The 22,969-nt window shown below is 50.2% G+C and overlaps 2 protein-coding genes and 1 long non-coding RNA gene across 4 annotated transcripts; 1 reads left to right on the top strand and 2 right to left on the bottom strand.

The window, feature by feature from the left end:
* Window positions 1-418: 418 nt before the first annotated feature.
* On the bottom strand, window positions 419-9,045 carry Sart1 (spliceosome associated factor 1, recruiter of U4/U6.U5 tri-snRNP). 2 transcript variants are annotated; one of them, XM_005064014.4, is made up of 20 exons: window positions 8,659-9,042; window positions 6,675-6,732; window positions 6,260-6,315; window positions 5,435-5,561; window positions 5,227-5,332; window positions 4,978-5,055; window positions 4,770-4,869; window positions 4,544-4,686; window positions 4,226-4,432; window positions 3,718-3,842; window positions 3,504-3,637; window positions 3,280-3,422; window positions 2,737-2,910; window positions 2,521-2,631; window positions 2,211-2,298; window positions 1,684-1,774; window positions 1,436-1,571; window positions 799-888; window positions 585-706; window positions 419-495 (listed from the first exon to the last, which is right to left on the bottom strand). In XM_005064014.4, the coding sequence occupies exons 1-20, from the start codon at window positions 8,969-8,971 to the stop codon at window positions 477-479; spliced, it is 2,421 nt and encodes an 806-aa protein (XP_005064071.1). In that variant the 5' UTR covers window positions 8,972-9,042; the 3' UTR covers window positions 419-476. The 2 variants fall into 2 exon arrangements, with proteins under 2 accessions (XP_005064071.1, XP_012972436.1); XM_013116982.3 differs by lacking the exons at window positions 419-495; window positions 585-706; window positions 799-888; window positions 1,436-1,571; window positions 1,684-1,774 and adding an exon at window positions 1,786-2,000 and having other exon boundaries at window positions 8,659-9,045.
* A 41-nt stretch (window positions 9,046-9,086) lies between these two features.
* Window positions 9,087-13,588, top strand: LOC121141510. The gene is made up of 2 exons (XR_005878445.1): window positions 9,087-9,161; window positions 11,076-13,588. It is a non-coding gene; the product is annotated as an uncharacterized LOC121141510 (long non-coding RNA).
* LOC101836154 (testis specific 10 interacting protein) lies at window positions 10,660-22,633 on the bottom strand. The gene is made up of 8 exons (XM_040749700.1): window positions 22,463-22,633; window positions 20,601-20,740; window positions 19,813-20,519; window positions 19,478-19,625; window positions 15,735-15,905; window positions 11,468-11,567; window positions 11,164-11,282; window positions 10,660-10,807 (listed from the first exon to the last, which is right to left on the bottom strand). Exons 1-8 carry the CDS (start codon window positions 22,592-22,594, stop codon window positions 10,684-10,686), a joined length of 1,641 nt encoding a protein of 546 aa, XP_040605634.1. The 5' UTR covers window positions 22,595-22,633; the 3' UTR covers window positions 10,660-10,683.
* Window positions 22,634-22,969: the final 336 nt, after the last annotated feature.

Below are 22,969 nucleotides of genomic sequence, written 5' to 3'. Positions count from 1 at the left end.
AAACTGTGTAACCAGGGAAATGACAGGGTAGTGAACACCCATGTGACCAAGTCTCTACAAACCAATTCAGTCAAGATGTGACGGATCACACCATGAGGTGGAGGGGGTTTCTATTATAGCTGAGTTAGCAACTACAGAGGAATGTCCTTTGAGGGCATGGGCTGGTTTCCTTCCCATCACCTCTGCTCACTTACTAGATTTCAAATCACACAGGCTCAAGGACTGGCCCCACGTTGCACATGTATATAAACTCAGTGACTGTGAATGTCACTGAAGCCTCACACATGAAACAGGTATTCTGACTGCTCAAATGGCAACATTGAGACTACAAGAGGTTCAGGCTGCAGAACTGACATGAACTGAGACCCAGCCTGCCCTGCTTCCTAGGTGTGATCTTAGACTGAGCATGACCAGGAAGGAAAAAATAAGGAGGGGCTTTATTTAGCATATTTGGAGGGGCGGGGAGGAAGGTGGCTTCATTTGGTGATGGTGTTCCTGCAGGGAAAAAAGAGCAAAGAGGGGTGAGAGACTGGAGAGAAGGGGTGCAGTGCTCCTTCCCAGCCCCAGCGAGGCCTCCTACTCACGCATTCATGCTCTTGCCACTGCCACTGAGCACGATGTAAGGTGTCTTTTGGGCCTTCTGCTTTTCCTGGAGCAACGCCACAGTGCCCAGGGGCGTATCACTGGAGCTCATCTTTTTCAGGAGCTGTGGGGCCAGAACAAATCAGTACAGGTGAGAAGGCCCAGTATATCCTATAGCACCCCAAACCACAGAGCCCCCCACCTCCAGAGACTCACCGCCTCCTCATCCAGCTTCTTCATCCGCCGCTCAGTCTTCATCTTTCCTGAACCCTTCCCATGGAAGCGGTGGGACAGCTGCCGGAAGGCCTGAGGATACAGATCATGAGCCAGAAGCATCAGAAATGCCAGGCCAGGCCAAACCAGAGCCACCTGCTTCCACTGGGAGCTTTGTGACCGGGAGTACTGATCCACCCAACCCTGGATTAGTCTCCACAGTGGTAGAAAGAGAATGGGATAAGAACCTAGAGCTGAGCACCATGCATGGGTTGTGTGCAACCTGGGTGCTAGGAATCCAGGGTATGCCCTGCCTCTGGGAGCTGGGGCTCAACCCAGCAAATGTGAAGCAGCATATATGGTAGGGATGGGAGTCAGACAGAGAAGCCTGGATAGTATCCTCAAGGATGGATACCCTCGGGCTCAGGGCTTTGGGTATGGCAGGCAGCACAGGTGTCAAACCTTCTTGATAGCCTATTTTAACTGCTGTGCTGTACCCACCAGTCAGCAATAGAAGCAGGGTTCTGCCACCTCACGAGGCCCCCAACTGGTAGGCAGTCAGGACCTTGTAGTGTTGTCTTTAGCAGCATCCTGACCTCGCCCCCTTGACCTGGCCCTGTCTTCACAGCACCCTGCTCACCTCCTTGGGAGTCAGTTTCCTGCCTGTCTCGTCCACATACTCAATCTTAACATCGGGCTTGTAACCATCCTTCTCCTTGAAGTCCTGGGTGAAGCCTCTGTACTCCTCCCGCCGGCTGTACTTATCATCGATGGCCCTAGACCAAGGCAGAGGGCTCAGTGTGAGCTGGCCACGCTCACAGCACCCAGCTTCCCACTCACAGGCGTGTTCACATCTGCCCTGCTTCCTGCCCTCATCGCCACACTCACATCTTATCCTCGATGCAGTACACAGCTGAGGGCAGTGACTTATTGGGAGCCTTCACCCGGGCCACCTTTTGCACTGTGGTCTCCAGCAGCCCTGAGGACAGAGAAGTTGTACTACCCAGGAGGCCTACACCTCAAACATACACAGCCCAGACAGACTGAGAGGAGTAGGCCTAGGGCCCCAGCTTCACAAAGCCCTGCTCTGGTTTACAGACCAAGGAAACAGACCTGAGATCAGCACCTCCTCAAGGAGATAGCTGGGATCTACGGCCCAGGGTATTTGTTTAGCTCAAGGCACTTCTTCAAGAAGGACTCAGAACCTTAAGGGCACAGAAGAGAAACAGGTGCTCCTACTCTAGACCAGAGAAAGGCAATCAGAGGCTGACGGTCTGGAGAGCTGCTCAAAGCCGAGTCTGAGAGGAAGAGGCAGCAGTGCAGACCCAAGGAGACCATGCTGCACCCACAGGTACCCACCCAGCCCTTCCCAGCTACAGCACCCAGACTGCCAAGGCTCCTAGCCTGGGCCACACCTTTGTTCTGACACAGGAGCAGGGCAGCAGCCAGCCCTCTGTTCACGATGGGCTCCTCATCCAGGATGGTGGTAGAGGAAGCAGAGAACTAGAGAGGGGAAATATGGGGTGGAGGAAGAAGGAAGTGTAAGCAGACTACCCCATCTCTTCTACCCAGTGGCCATCCCCACCAAGTGCCAGGCTATGAGAACAGTTTTAAATGAGTCCCCAGCTTGCTCTTGGAGGATTAGTAACCCTTCTATGGGGTGGAGGCTCTGGGACACTGGACAACTAGCCTGTGTCCCCACAACCACACCCTGTCAGCCCTTACATCCTGTTGTTGCTTCTCCTCATCCAGGTTGACGGTGCTCCAGCCAATGTTCTCTTCCCCATCTGATTCAGAGCCACCATTGGCCGAGCGCTCTTCATCCCTTTCAAAGTCCTAGGACCAGAAATCAGGGTTAGGATGGGCAGCCCCAGCCCTTTGAGTACTGGACCAGAAGCCACCACCCTAAAGACAGCAGGCCAGGGGAACAGTGGGACCCACCATGAGCTCCTCCTGCTCTTCCCGGTTGCCAGCCAACCCATAGGTAGGGATCTCCCCCAGAGTGCGGCAGAACTCCGAAGTGGCATTGAACACAATGGCCCCCTTCCGCTCAGGGTCCTCTTCTTCCTCCCAGCCACGTTGGCGAGACTCGAGCTTCTTCACAATCTCTACCACCTAGGGGAGGGAATGGCTGTGGGCAGACCCCAAGTTTCTGGGGTGATACCACAGAGACTCAAGAACCCAATGATCCTCCCTGGTGACAATAAACAAGCTATTCCCACAACCCAAAATGCATCTTCCAACTGGGCTCTATGTCGCTTCTAGTCTGTAGGTTCACTCTGTTCAAACCCACCAATGGCTCCTACTACCCATGCAATCAGGACCACACTGGAGTTAGCAATGAAACCTAGAAACCTGGTCCTAACCAGATGTTAAACACAGAAGATTCCTGAGGGAATGTGGGTGTTGCCTGTAATGATACAGGTTCACAAGCTCACAGGGTCAGGTCTCAAACCACACAACAACTTCCATGCCCAGCCTCACCTTCTCACCGCTGTCTCGAAGCTGCTGGAGTTGCTGCAGCTGCCGCAGACGGCGCCCCTTCTCCAGCTGCTTCTGCAGCTCAAGTTCTGCTTCATCTTCTTCCAGCACCTCGGGGGACCCTGATGGAAGACCTCCCCCATCCTCTGTGGGACGTGGAGGACACCTGCTCACACTACCTTCTTGGCCCACAGACCCACCCTACTCCCTGCCAGCCAACCCCAAACCTTCGTCACTGATATCCATGTTCTCTACTCGAGTATCATCTGATGGTGGGGGCTGGGCCACAGGGTCCTTCTCTTCATCTTCCAGGGCCTCCTCCTCCACCTCAGGAACCCGGCGTCGACCCCGGCCCCGAAGCCTAGGAGAATGGCACACTTTCAGTGAATGGTGTTCCCTAGGCTGGCCCAGCCCTCATACTCACCACTGTATCAAGCATACCTGGATCCAAAGTCCCCATCCTGAGTCTGGTCCCCAAGAGGCAGCAAGTCATCTGCCCGCATTACCACCTCCTTCTCCTTCTTTCGGATTTTCTTCACCCTCCGCTTGGTCTTTTTGAAGGTCACCTTCAGAGAAGAATGCAGAGAGAAGTGGCATGGAGCAACAGACCCCAAAGTCCTGGACAAAAACCACCTCCATGTTCCTATTGTTCTTCACGGCAAGCCTCTGGAGGTGGCTGCTGGCATCATCACTCCACACGGGTGGTCCAGGATCACTTAAGTGACTCACCCAAGGAACAAGATGGTTTGGGGACAGAACTGGAACATAAACACAGGCCCATCTGGTTCAATGGTCCCTGTTCATCAACACTAGCATTTCCTTGGGCCGCCATTTACTGCTTACCCAGGAACCAAGTGCGATGCCAACACTCAGCTCCCTCCCAAGCTCATGTTGGCACCCTGTGAACAGAGGAGAGAGAACTGTCCTAGCACAAAGCAAAGAGACTCACCATCTCTTCAGGGCTTAGGTACTCAGAGGCAAGCCGGGGCCCTACAGAGCTCAGAGACTGAGCCTGCAGCCGTAGCTTGGCCCGGATCTCTTCCAGCTCACGCTCCCTCAGTCCATCGGCCATGCCCCCCTGCTCCAGACGGAAGGAATGTGGCCGCTCGCCCTCCAGCTCCTCATCATATTTGGCCAGGATAGAGCGGGGTTTTTGCTGCAAGGTAAGAGGGTGGCTGGGACCTAGGCCAACTCTTGGGAAGCCATGGAATGGTAGATTTCTTAGTACCACACACCATCTGACCCAGCTGATGCCCCACAGGCAAACCTGTGCCAAGTCATCCACACTCTCATCCTCTGCGTAGGGCAGGTAGTCGGGCTTCTTCTTCCGGAGCTCCACGTTCTTGTCTGCCCGCTCTCTGTCCACCATGTTCACATTCACCAGCACATCCTCGCCCTCCTGCAACACTCCTACAACAGCAGAGGCAACACGGTTCCCAGCCGCCCTCGCCAACAAAGTCCACACCCCACAGGGAGTAACCAGTTCAGCTCACCTTTGTCCTTGAGGGTGAGGACCACAGTCTCCCCTTCTCGAAAGGAATCGATGGCATGTTCCACAGTGAGGCCCTGCAAGTCCCGTGCACTATACAGGTCCTACAGCAAAGAACCAACCAAGTCAGAGACCAGAATGCACCCAACCCTGGGATGAGCACATCGAGGCCACAGTGTCCAATAGGCAGTCTCTGGGTGCTGCAGCTTCACCTGTCGCCGTTGCTCAAACTCCTCCTCCACTAGAGTGCTCACGCCAAATTCTTGGTCCATCTCCTCTAGTAGCTTGGCCTGAGGGGAAAGGGTGACCAGCAACCTCATCATCAGTGACCAAAAAAAACACCCAAGACTCTACCAAGTAGCTGTACAAAAAGGAAAGGCTTTGCAGTGAAACTGAAAAGCCCAAAGCCCCTGAGCACAGACCACCCCTGGCAACTGCCCTACACAGACAGAAGTTCTCACCCTCTTCTCTGCCAGGTCCTTCTCCTTCTGCAGCTGCCGGCTCCTCTCGATCCAGGCTGCAGTGTCATCCAGCCAGGGGTCATCCTCCCCCAGAGTCTTTATTTTCCTGAGGAGGGAGGACACTTAGGAGGGAACCCAGACATGTTTTCCCAGCCTGACCCAGAGGCAAGGGAGCAACAGTCTTCCTCATTGTCCAGAAAACCCTCACCCCAATTTTTGATTCAGCAAACGCTTTTCCTTGGCAGCTGCCAGCTTCTCCCGCAGTTCTTCACGCTGTCGCAAGGCCATGGGGTTGATGACGTCAGCTGCCACGGGCTCCTCCTTGGTGCCCGCCTCTGGAAGGGGGGCCCAGACGTGAGGCTATACTTGCCCATGGCTGGTGGGGAGAGGAGGGAGCCACTCACCCTGCCCCTTCCAGCCCAGGGGCCAGAAGGGGCCGGAAAGGGGGGAGAACTGTTTCACCTCCCGATTCCTACCTCACCCCCACTTTTGTCACCCCACATGGTATGACAGGAACTCTCCCCTTTATGCCTTCCAAAGCTTCTCAGATCATGTGGGGTTTTCTGTCAGTTTGGTTTTTGATATGCGTATTTGTTTTGTTTTGTTTTTTTGATTTTTCGAGACAGGGTTTCTCTGTGGCTTTGGAGCCTGTCCTGGAACTCTGTAGACCAGGCTGGTCTCCAACTCACAGAGATCCGCCTGCCTCTGCCTCCCAAGTGCTGGGATTAAGGGTGTGTGCCACCAACACAGGGTCAGTGTGCATATTTATTAATAAAAAAATACAACAACAAAAAACCTAACACCACTCAGACAGCCTATAGCAACTGTGCATATCCATTAGCCTGTCTAAAGCCAGGGTGAAGGTGCCGAGGCCACACAGGAAAGGCACATCTCAGATCCTCTCGGGACACAAAGGGAAAGCTTGGCCCCAACAAGACAGACAAAAGGCTACTAAATGGAGTTGCTCTGCGTGCTAAGCCAACTTTCTTCCCACTTAATGCCCCAGTGCAGGTCTCTCCTCAGCTCTACTCACCTTTCTTGACAGCACTGACCTCCAAGGGTTTGAGCCCCAACTTTGCACGGAGTTTACTGAAGACAAGAGATAGAAGTATTAGAGTCTACCTTAAGAAATGGGGTAACAAGTGTATTTATGGGGGAGAAAACAAGGTGAGAATGCGCGGTTCTAGGGTAATAAGTACAGGCCCTAACCCTGGCAGCTGGGGCTTGAGGACGACAAGGGCTTCCAGATCAGGGAATGCCTAACTGGGGAAGACTATCCTTCCTCTTGGGTCTCAGTTTCTTTCATGTAGCTCCTATGGTTGGCAAACTGACTCATCTGGCCATTCCAACTCTAACTGGCTTCGTTTAGAGTGAAAATGTTTCTATAGGTAACAGCCCCAGGTACAACCAGTTTTAGAGGAAAACAGAACAGCATGAGGGCTACTCACTTGGTCTCCTCGATGCTAAGTGACGAGGCATCTCCAGAGCTGGTTTTGGAGCTGGCAGCTAAAACAATAAGGAGCATGGCTTAAGGGACCCATGAACATGGGACCAAGAAGCAACACTGTGGTCTTCAGCTGCACCTGGGTAGATGACACCAGAAAACAGCAGCCTTCTCCCCCAGGTCCACAGCAGCTGCTACCCTCCCTCATCTTCTTTCTGACTGAGGCCTTCACCTTCTGCATCCCTCACTGTGCCTCTCCACACGCCACCTTCAGCCTCACAGGCCCTTCTGCTCTTGTTCTCACAGAGTTCTATCAAAACAGCAAGTATCATCCTCCCTGAAGCCCTGTTCAAGTACTGACCAGAATTAAAACGCTGCCTAGAACTACACAGCACTGTTTGTCATTTCTGGCCCTTTCTGCCCACAGCAGTGTATGCAGTCAAGGAATACTTACTAGTGTGTGTTCCGTGCCAGATGTTGTGCACATAGGAAAGTAAGCACTGTGGACCTGATCTATCTACCCCACAAACAGGAGAGAACTTCAACAAACACTACCCAGAGGAAGAGGCCACCAGGGTGCCCGCATCCCCCGTCACACACTACTTACTGTTCTTTAAACCTTTCCTCCCCTGCGTAGGCTCTGGGACCCATTTTCTATATGAACTCTGAAGTTTTACGTCTCCCTTTTTCCAATTAGCAGATTTTCTTTTTTCCAATTTGGGGGCTGGAGATGTCTCAGTGGATAAGAGCACTTGCTGTTCTTACAGAGGACCCAGGTTTGGTTCCCATAATCTATATGGCAGCTCACAGCCACCTAACTCAGTTTCAGGGGATCCAATGCCCTTATCTGAACCTCCACAGGCACCAGGAATGCACTGAGTACATATTCACATATGGAGGTAAAAACACTCAAATGCATAAAATGAAAACAACCCTTTGTTTATAAGTTGTGGTTCTGCACAATGTCCTGTGGTATGTGATGCTGGTAACCACTCCACCTTTTCAGCAATTATCTATTTGCACAGATCCTATGATCCAACTGTAGTGTTCCTGCCATTTGGCTACTCTATCTTTCAAGTACGTTTCTCTACCTACAACTAAGCTACTGGCATTTACCAAGTTCTACTTCTGACCCTGGTGCTCGACCAACACATTCTAGGGCACTTCTTTGGTTTCCTGAATACACACTAGCCCCAAACCACTCTATTCCACTTAAACTGTAAGTCTTCCCATACACACCGACCAAAGTTCTCCCAAACTGTCATCATTTTCCCTTACCTCAAATCTGGTCTTCTAAACACCAATTTCAACAGATGAAAACCACTCACCAGGCCGGTAAGGTTAAAACTCCAGGAGGCATTCCCTATTCCTCATCCCTCCTATCCTCAATCCATGCACTAAATTTTGTTCATTCCACTTCCTAAACACCTATTCAATATTTCCATTCTCTTCACCTCACCGTATGGAGAAACATGCATACTCACTATTAGTCTTTACCTGGTTGGGTTGACATCCCTCCTGCCTGATCTCTGGGTCTCTTGTCCTATTTTTGACAAGCTCTCAACGCAGTGATCTTAACATATGAAGCAAATCAACTCCCTTCCCTACTACAAATCCTTGGCTCCCTACCGTCTTCATCACAAAGACCAAATTTCTCAACAGAGCTTACAGCACAGTGTCCTTGGTGTTCAGACCCAAGAGTATCTTACTGCTTCATGACGCTACCATGAGCGCAACACGATTCACCCAAGGTCAGGTTTCTCTTGCCTCTGTTTGCATTCTCCTGCCTCATTTCACCCACCCAAGGCATTACTGTACAGACAGTAAAGGAAAACAGAAGACCCCGGTCCCTTTGAAGCTCAACATGGGGAGTCAGTGTTGAATCCCCAACAGCCAAAGGAAGCCTTTAGCACAAGGCCCTGGAGGTCGCTCTGCACCCTCCGTCCCACGCACCCCAAGACCCTGCCCCGCCCCCGCCCCGTCCTCACCGGCCTCGTAGCCGTCATCGCGTTTCTCCCGCTTCACGCGCCGCTCCGAGGGCTCCGCTTGACTTCGTTCGCGACCGTGCGCGCCGCCGCGGGCCTCGGCTTCGGCCCCGCGCCTCCCACTCCCGCGCTCGCCCCCACGCTCGCGGCTCCGCTTCCGTCGTTCGCCGCCGCTGCTGCCGCCGCCGCTGCTCCGATGCTTGTGTTTCTTGTGCTCTCGATGCCGCGGCGGCTGCTCGGTGGCGCCCCCGGTACCAGCCGCCGCCGTCGTCCCGGTCGCCTCCTTCTCTCCGCGGTGCTTCTTTGACGACCCCATGATTAGTGCGTCCGTCTGGAGCCGGGCCGCCACCCGAGCCCAGACGACGCAAAATGGGAATACTTCCGGGTCGTGCGACCGCCCCGGTCCTGTTGCCGGAAACTAAAAGCGGCTGCTTCCGGGGCCTGCCTGGGAACTTCCTAAGGCTCATGGGAGGGACTGATTGAGACTGCGCGTTCCCGGCTACCAGGTACTGGTCTCTGCGCATGTGCACCTGTAGAGGCTACGGAATCAATGTTGTCCCTCTCGGGCTAGAACTTTACCATCTTACTAAGCTACAATCTCCGGAGCTAGAAACTCTTTCCCTGCCTCCTTTCCTTTCCACTCTAATAGCCTCGTGGTGCTCTGTGCCTCAAGTCTCTCCGTGGGCGTCCCCTTCTCCAATGATTGCCCTTCTAGGTAGGCACCCTGGGGCCGGGATCCACCCGGTGTTGGAAGATACACATGTTTTCTTCATGAAGAAACCAGCTGCAAAGGCCCAGGCTTCCAACCCTAATAAACCAGTATTGCCAGCGAATGCTACCGTCGCCGGATTGGTGGATTGGATCTTTTTTAACCTGCGCTCTGCTAAGGAACACTGTGAATTTGTGCCTGTGAACCCCGTGAAATTGAGTGCTGTTTTTAGTTTCTAATTTTCTTTTCATCTTTTGTTTTGTTTTTTTGAGGCAGGGTTTCTCTGTGTTGTTTTGTTTTGGTGACTGTCTTGCAACTCGTTCTGTAGACCAGGCTGGTCTCGAACTCACAGAGATCCGCCTGCCTCTGCCTCTGCCTCCCGAGTGCTGGGATTAAAGGCGTGCGCCATCAACGCCCGGCCTCTTTTTCTTTTTAAGAAAGGGTCTGTATAGGTCTGGCTGGCCTGGTACTTGTTATGTAGCCCTGGCAGGTCTCGAACCCACCACAATCCCTCTGTTTCAGCCTCCCTTGTGCTGGGAGTGGCCGGGATTTCAGGCATGCACGCCCAAGCCAGGCTCAAGTGCAAATTGGGCAGATCCGTTTTTTCCTTTTATTTATTTATTTATTTATTTATTTATTTATTTATTTATTTATTTATTTATTTTTACGAGACAGGGTTTCTCTGTATTGTTTTGGAGGCTGTCGGTCCAGCCGGGCCTCAAACTCACAGAGATCCGCCTGCCTGCCTCTGCCTCCCAAGTGCTGGGATTAAAGGCATGTGCCACCACCGCCCAGCCTCTTTTTCTTTTTTTAAAGACTGTCCCGTTAACTAACTACGCTGCCTCAGTCCGGGATTACAGACACAAGTCACCATGCCTTGCTTTCCCAGCCTTTTCTGTCTTCCTGGTTTTTTTGTTTGGTTGATTGCTTGTTTGGTTTGGTTGCTTTGTTTTGGTCTTGAGGAGATGGGCTTTAAAGTTAAAGACTCTCACACTCCCTTCTGATACCACTTGCTTTGTGGATTTCCTGTGTAACACACCTCGGCATGTTTTGGTGTGGTTTTCATGCTCCTTTATGCCTCCGCTTCATGACTGAGAGTCTTCAGAGACAGGGTCCTGTTCGCTAGCATTTCCAAGTGTCCAAGTCTCAGTAGCAGAGACAGCGTGTGTTTGCTGAGGAAGAGGTGCAGCCAGGGTTCCCGGCCTATGGGGGAATAGCCAGGTCCAGGCCACCCATTTACCACTGCCTCTTCCCCCAGTGCATAACCAACTCGAGTCAGAAATCTCACACCGTACTTGCCATAAAGCATTTAATCTTATTCAGGGATTGTGATCCAGGTCCAGTGTTGGGGAGGGGAGTTTTCCAGGCTGACTGCTGGTGGGTTCTATCTTTGGGGGACTCTGAGAAGAGGGCTCCATTTCTACTCCAACTGACCGGTGGCTCCTTGAAGACACAGGTGGAGGTCATTGGGCTCCATAGCACCCCCTCCCCCATGCCCAATGAAGCCTTTTACCCTGTGGGTCCCTGGGAAGTGGCCTTCCTCCTGCAGTCTTTTGTGTTTTACTGCTGTACACCAGGTTATTTATTCTAAGGTGCCAGGGACAATATCCATAGGGTGACAGTATGGCACCAGCTGCTTGGCCTATCTTGCTAAGAGTCCCAGACTAGCTTGACTGCTTACTTGTCCTGTGTCCTCTGGTCTCATTGGAAGGTGGGAACAATCACCCTGCCACCTCCCTGGATGATGTGAGAGCACTGGGAGGACCAGAGGCCGGCGAGGATGCCTCATCCCGCCTCACCTGTGCTTCCGGGAGATGCCCTCTGCATTGCCTGCCTCAGCCAGCAGCTGTTCCTCATCTACCCCCAGTGCTGACAGCACCCTCGAGAAGTGCCGATTTGCTGTGAGCCTGGCGTTGGTCTGATGAGAGAAAAAGAAGGTTCCTGTTCTTCACCAACTCTGCTGGGGTCACCACAGGGCGCTGGTTATTAAGGAAAGGGTCCCAGGCCATCTTAATAAGTGGACCCCATTCCAACTTTGTTTCATTGCAAGGCAGCTCCTGGGGGTGCTGTTTGCCTGCACACTGCACAGGTGTTACGTCTCACCTGCATGGCCTGCTGGAACAGGAAGGGCCGGGCCTGCACCCTGTGTTGGATGCCCTGCAGCTCTGACTGGTACTCAGCAAAACGCTGTCGCTCCTTTCGCCTGTAAGAAAGACAGGCCTCAGCCAGGCGGTGGTGGTGCACGCCTTTAATCCCAGCACTCAGGAGGCAGAGGCAGGCGGATCTCTGTGAGTTCGAGGCCGGGCTGGACCGATAGCCTCCAAAACAATACAGAGAAACCCTGTCTCGTAAAAACCAAAGAAAAAAAAAGAAAGAAAGACAGGCCTCTGGGCAGCTGAACATGGACACTCCCAGGTTAGAGGCCACTGGTCCTCAGTGAAGCTTATTAATATGTAGGTTTCCCCTGGGCGTTGGTGACACATGCCTTTAATCCCAGCACTCAGGAGGCAGAGGCAGGCAGATCTCTGTGAGTTCGAGGCCAGCCTGGTCTACAGAGCAAGATCCAGGACAGCCTCCAAAACAATACAGAGAAACCCTGTCTCAAAACAACAACAACAAAAAAACACATTTCAATCCCATTCTGGCCCTGTATTTCTTGGGTGGGATTATTAGGGTGGCACTTACTTGTCCCATTTTACTGATGGCTCAGGGAGGTCACAGGGACTCATACAATAAAGTAGGATTGAATGCCTGTCCCAAGTTTAGGCTGTGAATCCAGGACTTGCCCCATGTTCTGGCCACCCCCAAAGGAAGGATCAGTCCTGGCTTCTGAACTCCTGCTTGCACAGCCTCCCCCTTCCTAAAGCTCATCCCTCCATTTCCCCCCTCTTGCACCTTAAGAAACAACATATAAAAGGACATCTCCCAAAATTGGGCCTGGTGGCTAACATTTGGGAAGCTGAAGCAGGAGAACTGCTTGAATTCAAAGCCAATCTGGGCTACAGAGTGAGTTCCAGGCTAGTCTGGATTGCAGAGTGAGACTATCAAAAACAAACGAACAAACAAAAAAATCTGGACTGCACTGGAGAAAAAGCTATTTACAAAAGCTTGAAGATGTTTAAACAGCTCAGCAGGTCAATGTGCTTGCCACACTTAAGGCTGCAGCTTCGGCTTAAGCTCCAGAGCTCCCAGAATGGTCCTTTAACTGCTTTGATGTGAGCTCCTTCTTCTTTGACATGATGCACATGCCTGTGATTTCAGCATTCATCAGGCACAAGTGTTAGGATAATCTTTTGTACACCATGTGAAGATGTGTCTCTGTCTTATTACTTTACTGCCTGAGGCACCTTCTGATTGGTTTAATAAAGAACTGAATGACCAGTAGCTAGGCAGGAGAGGATAGGTGGAACTTCCAGGCAGAGATAGGAACTCTGGGAAATAATCTGAGGTGGAAGATTCACCAGCCAGACGCAGAAGAAGTTGGACGTAACAGTATTCAGGAGAGGTAACAAGCCATGTGGCGGAATGTAGATGAATATGAACGGGTCTTTAAGTTTTAGAGCTAGTTAGAAACAAGCCTAAGATAAGGCCAAGCTTTTGTAATTAATAATAAGAGTGTCTGTGTCATTATTCAGGAGCTGGCAGTCAAAAGAAAGACCTGTTAGAAGTAGGAAGATCAGAAATTATCCTCTGCTACATAGTTCTAGGCCAACTTGGGCTACTTGAGATTAGCCCAGTGTTAACGCTACCTTCTGACCTCATGATCCTCACAGGACTAGGTATCTGTCAGCTAATGCACAGAAGATGTGTCCAGCATGGAGTGGCAGAAGGCACAGATGAGGTGACAGGGATGAGCAGACAAGGCCTGAAACTTGTGCTAGGTTCTCAGGCATGTTGGACACACATGGGAAGGCTTTCCATGCTAGGCCAGGTGCCTGGGAAAACCATACCAGGACCACAAGCTCCATTAAGAAGAGCCTTCACCTGTAGTGAGAGATCTACCCAGCCTCACCTGTAGCGCTGACCACGCCCATTTGGGCATGGTCACAGGTGCCTACATGAGTATGTGGGATTAGGCCTGGGGTCCGGGACAGGCTCCCGCTCTCTTGGTTCCCATCAGGTCACAAAGAGCAACCTGTGTGTGGATCCTTGGAGCAGGAACTTGCGAGTCATCGGTTTCTTATGTAAGTGACTTCTCCCCGAATAAATTTAACCCATACGTAACCAAGCCCCATGTATCTTAATCTGCATCTACATTCGCCAATCGATCAAGAGAGATGGTCAGTGGTTACAAGTATAGAGGCAGTCATGAGCTGTCAGTAAGACTGCCTTTTTCATGAGTCCTGTGTGTTTTTCTGGTTTTTAAAGATTTATTATTTATTTATGTATATGGATACTTTGCATGTACATCTGCATGCCAGAATAGGGTACCAGACAGTTGTGAGCTGCCATGTGGGTTCTGGGAATTGAACTCAGGACCTTTGGAAGAGCAATAAGTGCTCTTAACCACTGAGCCATCTCTCCAGCCCCCCTGTGTGCTTTTCTTGCTGTATAGTTTTGTTTTGTTTCTTGACACAGGGCCTCACTGTGTAAGCCAGACTAGCCTGGAACTCCCTCCCTAGACCTGGGACTAAAGGTGTGTGCCACTGTGCTGGCATCTCATATTTTTAGACAAGATCTCTCACTGAATCTGGAGCTCACCAATTTGGCTAGACTGGGTGGTCAGCGAGCCTCCTAAGCACTGGGTGCACACAGCTGCAATTTGTTGATGTTTTTAATTTTTAAAAAATGGATGCTAAGGATTCAGCCCAGGTCATCATGCAACATGTATCCGATGACTAAGTTGTCTTCCAAACATCTTTGTAGTCTAGGCTGACCTGAAATGCACAATCCTTTCTCAGCCTCCTAAATGCTAGGATTGCAGGCATATACCATTATGTAAAGCTTGTTTTGTTTTTTAAACAGTCTGGTAGGGGACACTGAGGTCTCATATATGCTCAAGCCATGCCCAATGAGACAATTCACTTCCTGTTGACTGCACCAAGTATAGAGCTCTCAGCACCATGTCTGCCTGCATATTGCCATGTCCCACCATGAAGATAATGGTCCAAACCTCTGAACTGTAAGCCACCTCATTAAATGTTTTCCTTCATAAGAGTGGTCATGGTGTCTCTTCACAGCAATAGAAACCCTAACTAAAACAGTAACCAAACAACTGCCAGGGCTTACTTCAGACCTCGGCAAATCATTTAAACTTGCTGTTCTCTGGGCCTCAGTTCCTTTTCTGTAGTACTATGTGGGTATGGGTACTACCTAACTCATGGGCCATTAGGAAGAACTGCTTGATTTGTGAAGTTGCTTCCCAGAAATATAGTCTAAATTGGTACAAACCTTAATCCAGCACTTAGGGACAGGAGAATTGCTATGAATTTGAGGCCAGCCTGGTCTATATAGTGAGTTCCAAGTCTGGGACACCGGATGAGTCCCTATCTCAAAGGAGAAAAGAGAGCTGGGTAGAGTAGTGCCTTAAATCCCTGTACTTAGAGACAAGTGGAAGGGTCTCTGGGAAAGCCAGGTCCACATGTGTGCCTCTGCCTTCCAAGCCAGCCAGGGGCACGTGAAGAGACCCTATCTCAAAAGGGGGGCAGTAAAAACATGGAAAGATAATGAAACACACTATTCCAGCTGACCATGCATGCATACTACTTGTCTCTAGGAATGGAGTCCCTGGGACTATTATGGAATACATCAACTACATTTTAAAATGTATATTTTGAATGTATGAGTGTTTACCTGCTTGTATTTAAGTGTACCATACATGTGCCTGGTATGTGCAGAGGCCCGAAGAAGAGGGTGTTGGATTCCCTAGAACTGGAGTCACAGCCCAGTAAGTTACCATGTGGGTGCTGGGAACTGAACCCAGGTCCTTTGTAAGGGTAGTAGGCTCTTACCCACTGAACCATCACTCCAATCACTCAACAAAAAATTTTTTGAGACAGGGTCTTGCTGGCCGGCCTATGACTCACTAGACCAGGCTGGTGTCAAATCAAAGCAATCTACGCCTCTGCGTCTGCCTCCGGTGATTAAAGGTGTGAGTTATCATGTCCAGCCATCCTCGATTTTTATAACAAGCATGTCTGGCACCAAGAAACAATAATAATAATCATAATAAATATTTGAAATCATGACTGTGGGCAGAATGCTTGAGCTTGAAGGTCTGATATCTGAAGGGGTTTCTATTAATACCTCCAGGATCTTGACCCAGCCCTTCTAAGTGGCCTGGCCTGCCTGATGTGGTCCTGTAGCCTGACACCCAAGCACAGCCTTCCTGCCAGGCCCCAGCCAGGCCCTGCAAAGCCTGGCCTCCTACCTCAGCTCCTCTAGTTTGCGCTGAGCAGCCAGGGCTCCTCTGCTCCCCCGGGGTGTGTAGGCTGCCAGACAGCGAGCCACCTGCTGCTGCACCTGATGCTCCCGCGCCCTGCGCATCTCAGCCTGCTGCCGCTCCTCCAGCTGCTGCCGTTGCCAAGCATGCAGCAGGTTTCTGGCAAGGAAAGGGAGATGTCCACAGGGGATCAGAAGATTCAAGGAAGGTCAGGGTAGCATAGACCAGACTGTGGGAGGAAGCAGTGTCTCAGACAGCCGAGGTCCTGGGAAACAAAGGGCATTTTTCATGGAAGCCAGGCTTCATGGAGCCTGCAAATGGTGGCATACAACCAGCTTAAGGCCTTTCTTTACCTGTTCTTCAGCAGTGAGATCCAGTTCTTTTTGTTGAAGTTGTTTTTGTTTTTTGAGACAGGTTTCTCTGTGTAGCCGGGAGCCTATCCTTGAACTCACTGGTATCAAACTCACAGAGATCTGCCTACTTCTGCCTCTCGAGTACTGGGATCAAAGGTGTGCTCCACCACTGCCCAGCTTGAGATCTAGTTCTTAACACCTGGATCAGGTCTCATGAACAATATAGAGCTCAGCCTAGACCTCCTGAGTCCTGAGGAGCTCAGCACACAGCCTGGGACCTTTTTGAATTGCCCACATTACCTTGCCCAGCAACTGTCTTTAGGAAAGGACCAGGTCCTTTACTTTACTTGACAGCAGCTAGGTCAATGCCTAACAGCTTGAGGCACAGTTGGATGGATGACAGTAAGTCGTATGAATAAATGTGTGGGAAAGAATAAAAATGTCTAAGGGATCAATATGTGAAGGAACATGTAGGCGAAAAGTGTGGATAGCTGAACAGCTACTAAACAAACCTGGAGTATTCTTCCCCAGACATCATGGCCAGTTTCCTCTCATCGATCCTGTCTTTGTCATTTCTCCAGAAAGCTTCCCCTTGGCTACTCTATCTCCTTTGTAGCAATTTCTTTCTCTAGCTACATACTTTGTTCATTTCATTTCTTATGTATCCCTGGCTGGCCCTGAACTCTTTCTGTAACTGAGAATAACCTTAAACTTCTGAACCTCATGCCTACACCTCCAGAGTGCTGGGATTTCAGGCTGAACCACCACATTGGGCTTTAAAGTTACCTTAACAGAAAGAAGAACTAGAAATTTCATATGTCCTGATTTTGTAAGAAACCATTAAACTGCCAGACAGTGGTGGTGCACACCTTTAATCCCAGCACTCAGTGGGCAGAGGCAGGTGGATCTCAGAGTTTGAGGCCAACCTGGTCTACAGAACAAGTTCCAGGCCAGCCAGGGCTATACAGAGAAACCTTGTCTCAGAAAACAAAATTAATTAGTTAATTAAAAGTAAAAAAGAAAGAGAGTAACAATACAGAGAAACCCTGTCTCAAAAAACCAAAAAAAAAAAAAAAAAAAAAAGAAAGAAAGAGAGTGATCCTGCCTCAGAATGGTAGGAGAGAACCAGAGGACCAGCTCCTGACACTGTACATACATTCCCATGCATGGTGATATACACCTGTAATCCTAGAACACAGGAGTCTTAGGCAGGAGAATTATAGCAACTTCAGTGCCAGTTGGGGTACATAGCTAGTACCAGACAAGGTAGTTGTGGCTAAATAGCAAGACTTGTCCCAAACAAAACAACTGACAAAAGAGCCACTGTCAACAAGGGTGACAGTGAAGAAATGGGAGCCTTTGTACATAATAGGTGAGAATATAAAAACAATATAGAGGAGATGGGGAGATGGCTCAGAGCTTTAGAATACGAGTTTCTCTTCCAGAGAATCCAGGTTCAGTTCCCGGCACCCACATGGGTTCTCACAGCCATTGCAACTCCAATTCAGGGGAACACACACCCTCTCCTGGGCCTCCAAGAGCACCAGACATGCACATGGGTCCACAGACATGCATGTAGACAAAACACTCATTCACCTAAAATAAATAAATCTTAGACCTGGGGAGATCAGTGGTTAAGAGCACTGAGTGCTCTTCCAGAAGACCTAGGTTCAATTCCTAGCACCCATGTGCTGCCTAATTAATAATCAACTGCAGTCCCAGGAGCCCCAATGCCTTCTTGAGACCTTCCTGTTACTGAATCAAACTCCTAGTGCACAGACATGCATGCAGTCAAAACTCACACACTATAAAACAAAATAATTTAAAAAATAAGTTTTAAAAAAGTGTAAGAAACAAGCCAGCCAGGTGTGATGGCACATGCCTTTCTCAGCACTTGGGATTCAGAGGCAGGCAGATCTCTGAGTTCGAGGCCAGCCCAGTCTACAGAGCGAGTCCCAGGACAGCCAGAGCTACACAGAGAAACAAATCTGTCCTACAATATGGTGAGTATGATTTTTTTATAACACACTATATATTTTAAAATTACTAAGAGATTAAATGTAGGTGTTCAGCTGGGCGTTGGTGGCGCACGCCTTTAATCCCAGCACTTGGGAGGCAGAGGCAGGCGGATCTCTGTGAGTTCGAGGCCGGGCTGGACCAACAGCCTCCAAAACAATACAGAGAAATCCTGTCTTGTAAAAACCAAAAATAAAAAATGTAGGCATTCATAAAAAAGTGTGTGATAGTACACAATTTAATTAGTTTGATGTAGCCATACATATATACAATTTTTAACTAATGAAGAGTAAATCTGTAAGAAAGGGTTATAGAGGGTAATATGAGAATCTGATGACCAAGGGGGATGGTGCAGGTCTGTAATCGCAACACCTAGACAGAGGCAGAAAGATCCAGAAGGATCTTTCAAGGTAGCTCCAGCTCCATAGTAAGTTCAAGGCTGGCCTAAGATACTTGAGACCATGCTTCAATCACTTCCCCTCATCAGAAAAAAAATAATGCTGAATAAATTTGAATTTGCCTCTCACATGCCACATCTAATCAGTCTCCATGGCCCATTAAGTCAGACTCTAAAAAAAAAAATCTCAGAACTGGGTCAGCAAGATGGCTCAATGGACAAAGGAACCTGCTGCCAAGCCTGACCATGTAAGTTCAATCCCTCAGACCCACATGGTGGAAGGAGGGAACTAACTCCCTCAAGTGATCTTTTGACTTTCACACCTGTGCTGTGATGCTCACAATGCTGCACATGTAACACAATGTTTTTTTAGATCTCACAACTGAGGATATAGCTCACTAGTAGAGCCTAGCATTCTCAAGACCCTGGGTTTGATCTCCAGTATCCCCCAAACACACACACACACACACACACACACACACACACACACACAGTCTCTGGAGTGGGTCCCCTTCTCTCCATCCACACTGGCACATGGTTCAGGCCCCTCATTATCCCTTGGCCAACTGTTGTCTCCTGCATCCAGGCTTCTCTGGACCCATGGTCTCTTGTTCTAGCCCAAGTGTAGAAACTGAAACTAAACACACATTGGCCATTCATCTTTTGTAGACCTTGAACATCTTGTGACTGGCCCAAGTCTTCCTCCTATTTGTGGACTCACAAGAAGACACCCAATATATGTCCCATTATAAGGCTGAAGGATGGATAGGAGGAAAGAAAGGAATGAAAATTGGCATATGTCAGTACAGTAGGGCAAGCAGCAGATGAACGTTATTAAGAGACGGATGAATGGATGATCTGAAAGCCTGTCGAATGGGTAAAAGAATGAATGAACTTGAAAGAGACTGTCATTTGTAAAACTGTCCCCTTTCCTCCCCTGGCCCTCAGTTCCTCTTTTTCCTCACCTGGTGGCCTCCTGTCGTTTATGGAAGGTACGATTAGGGAAGTTGGCAGACAAGAAACTTTCATCATCTCCCAAGATAGAGGTCTTCCTATTTCTGGTAGAGGCCTGGACAGCTGCCCGCAAAGCATTCCAGGTCTGCTTTTGGGGACCTGTCCAAGGGAAAATCAAGTCAGGGTCACACTCTTTCCTGGGTCACTGAGCAAATCCACCCAGCACCCAGACAATCCCTAGTCCGCTCCAACCCCTACTTCCTTCCCCACTGCCGCCACCCCAGCCCTCTCTGAGTGCAGGTCTCCCACAGTGTCCAGACACCCCAGGCCTCCCAGCTGCACTCACCACAATCCAGTTCCTCCTGTAACTGCCTGTGTAGTCGCTCCAGGTCCCAGGGCCCCTTGAGCTCCTTGGCCCTTGTCTTCCCCCTCTGTGGCTTTCGGAGGCTGTTGGAACTGGAGCCGCTTTTTTGGCTATGGCCCTGCAGCTCCCCTTCTTCTGATGCCTTCTCTCCAGAATTCCTTCCCTTATCGTGAGAGCTGCTCTTCCTCCTGTGGGGGGCGCTGTGTTCCTCCTCCTCTGAGCTCCACTCCTCCTCCAAGATCAAGCCCCTCCCTGGCAGCTGGGGCAGTTCCCCAGGGCTCTGAACCGTCTCTGCCTCCTCAGCATCCTGGCCTTCTGCTTCTGAGACATCCTCAGACTCTGCCCCTGACCCTTTTCCTGGTGGGCAGAGCCCACTCTGGCTGCCTCGCTCCAGCCCTTGGCTTTCTGCTTTGCCCACAGGGAGGGTGATGCTGCTGCAGCCTCCCAGCTGTTGTCTCCTCTCCAGGGTTTGCACTTCCGTCTTCTGGCCGAAGCCAGGCTCTTCTGGGAGGCTGGCTACTGACTTGCGCTTAGACTTGAGCTGGGGGGCTGCCGGGGGCAAAAGCATGGATCGGTGGCACAGGGCCACAGAGGAACTTGTCTGAAGCAGAGCCTGGCCATCTATGATGAAGCTTTCCCAGGCCCACTGGAAAGGGAAGGAAGGCTTCCGAGAAGGTGGAGTGAAGAGACTGAAGGAGAGGACAGAAGTCAGAGTGAGGGTCCTCCTGGTCCCCAGTACACCCTCCCCCAGCCCATGCCCAGCCACTTACTCCTCTGCTTCAGCTGAGCCTTGTCCTTTCCTGTTCCGCCTCCGGGGCTTGCGCTCTTTCTTTGGTGTCTGCCCTGCGCTCTGAGATCTCCGCAGCTGGCAGCTCTGACTGTGGAGGCTGTCGCCACTCCCGAAGCATCCCTGGGCAGGACAGGGAAGAGGGCAGCTCCTGTCCGCATCTCTCTTTACATTCTGTCCCTGCCATGGCTGTCTCTAAGACTCACTGATTACTCATTACTTCTGTTAAAATACCAAGAGCTGCAGACCCAGGTTCCGGAGGTGACTCACTAGGTAAAGGCAATTGTCACTACCCCTAACAACCTGAGTTTGAACCAGGGGACCCACATGATTGGAGAAAACCAACTTCCACCTGTCATTCTCTGATCTTCACTTGCACAACACACACACACACACACACACACATACACAATACACACATACATACACAACACACACACATAAATACACAGCATACACACATACATACACAACACACATACATAATACACACATATACATACACAACACATACATATGCAACACACACATACATACACAATACACACACATACCTACACAATACACACACATACATACACAACACATACATACGCAACACACATATACATACACAACACACACATACATATACAACACACACACATAAATACACAGCATACACACATACATACACAACACACACACATACATACACAATACACACACACTATATACACAACACACACACATATACAATACATACACATTATATACACAACACACACATTGAACTCTGCTGTGAGAGAAGTGTCCCAATGTTCTCAACACACAGAGATGATAATTGCCCTGATTTGGTTGTATATAAGGATTATTATACTGTTCCCCATTATTATATTTTATATTGTTATTGCTGTACATTTTTGTTGTTTTGTTGAGATGGGGGCTGAGGATGGTCTCAAACTCACTGTATAGCCTAGGGTAGCTTTGTTTCATTTTGTTTTTTGAGACAGGGTTTCTTTTTTTGCGGGGGTGGGGGGGTGGGGGTGGGGAGACAAGAGGTTTGAGACAGGGTTTCTCTGTATTGTTTTGGAGGCTGTCCTGGAACTTGCTCTGTAGACCAGGCTGGTCTCAAACTCACAGAGATCCGACTGCCTCTGCCTCCCGAGTACTGGGATTAAAGGCGTGCGCCACCAACGCCCAGCAGAGACTGGGTTTCTATGTGTAGCCCTAGCTGTCCTCAAACTTGCTCTTTAGACCAGGCTGGTCTTGAACTCATGGAGATCCACCTGCCTCTGCCTCCTGAGTGCAGGATTAAATGTGTGCGCCACCACCATGTGGCTGAGGATATTCCTGAACAACCAATCCTCCTATCTCCACCTCCCAAGTGTGGAATGTCAGCCTGCACCAGTATGTTTCATCTGAACTTCTTTAAATTTAGGAAAAGGTCTGGCTGGGTATGGTGGCACATACCTGTAGCCCCTCATACTCAGGGAACGGAGATGGGAGGATTGTGAGTTCTAGGACAGCCCATATAATTTTGGTAGGATCCTATCAAACCCTCCACTACTACCACCTTCCAAAACAACCACAACAAAAGCTCACGTTTTTTGGATGTCACACAGGGCTCTGGACTTAGCCCAACAAAAGGAAGGGAGCTAGTCTACTTCCTAGAGGCCCTTTCTCCTGCAGTGTGCCCAAGTTACTCCACCGTCCTCTATGGGCCTGTCCCAGGCCTTCCTAACTGTTACCAGGACCTGAGCTCTAGTCTCACGCTTCCTCAAGAGCCTCAGCCAGCCCTAGCTTCTCTAGGCTAAGATGCCACTGGGCAGTTGGAAGTTCCTCAGCTGGGCCTGCCTCCCTCACCTGCTCCTCCTCCGGAGAGATGCTTGATAGAAGTTTGAACAGCCCTGTGGCTGTCGCTGGAACCAAGGGCTCTGTGCTGTGCCTTGATCTCTCCGATATGGCCCTGGTCAACAGTTGGTCAGATTTTAGCATATTGGTACCCTGCCCTTTCCCACCCCCACCTGCCAACTCTGGAACTGCCCTCTCTGCCATCTCCATGACAACCAGGCTATGGCCAGTCAAATGACCCTCGCAAAAAGTACTAGGCAGGGGTCAGCAAAGGTGTATGACACTGACTTCCCATCAGAAATGGTGTTCAATGAGACCCAGGACAGCACCCTGCCTCTGCCCCTGCTACCTAGCCTGGTATAAACTCCCCACCTCTTTAAGCCTATGTTTGCCCATCTGTTATGAACGGGACATCAGGTCCTGAAGCCCATGAGTCGGGGCCTAAGGCAGGCCATGTCCCTCAGCCTGCCTTCCCCTGGCTGGGCCAGACCACTACTACATATCGCTCTCCTCAGGCAG

This window comes from Mesocricetus auratus, unplaced genomic scaffold, assembly GCF_017639785.1.
Source record: "Mesocricetus auratus isolate SY011 unplaced genomic scaffold, BCM_Maur_2.0 Super-Scaffold_4256, whole genome shotgun sequence".
In the NCBI taxonomy this organism is placed as follows: Eukaryota; Metazoa; Chordata; class Mammalia; order Rodentia; family Cricetidae; genus Mesocricetus; species Mesocricetus auratus.
The sequence above is the reverse complement of the archived record's forward strand: the minus strand, read 5'-3'. Positions and strand labels throughout refer to the sequence as shown.

Coding starts and splice junctions, on each gene's coding strand:
- Sart1 (XM_005064014.4), bottom strand. CDS start 8,971: ATGGGGTCGTCAAAGAAGCACCGCGGAGAGAAGGAGGCGACCGGGACG. Junction 5,056..5,226: donor AGGACCTGGCAGAGAAGAGG/GTGAGAACTTCT, acceptor CTTTCCCCTCAG/GCCAAGCTACTAGAGGAGAT. Junction 4,433..4,543: donor GTGTGGATGACTTGGCACAG/GTTTGCCTGTGG, acceptor CTTACCTTGCAG/CAAAAACCCCGCTCTATCCT.
- LOC101836154 (XM_040749700.1), bottom strand. CDS start 22,594: ATGCTAAAATCTGACCAACTGTTGACCAGGGCCATATCGGAGAGATCA. Junction 11,283..11,467: donor TGTTCCAGCAGGCCATGCAG/GTGAGACGTAAC, acceptor TTCTCTCATCAG/ACCAACGCCAGGCTCACAGC. Junction 10,808..11,163: donor GGCATCTCCCGGAAGCACAG/GTGAGGCGGGAT, acceptor TGTGTCTTCAAG/GAGCCACCGGTCAGTTGGAG.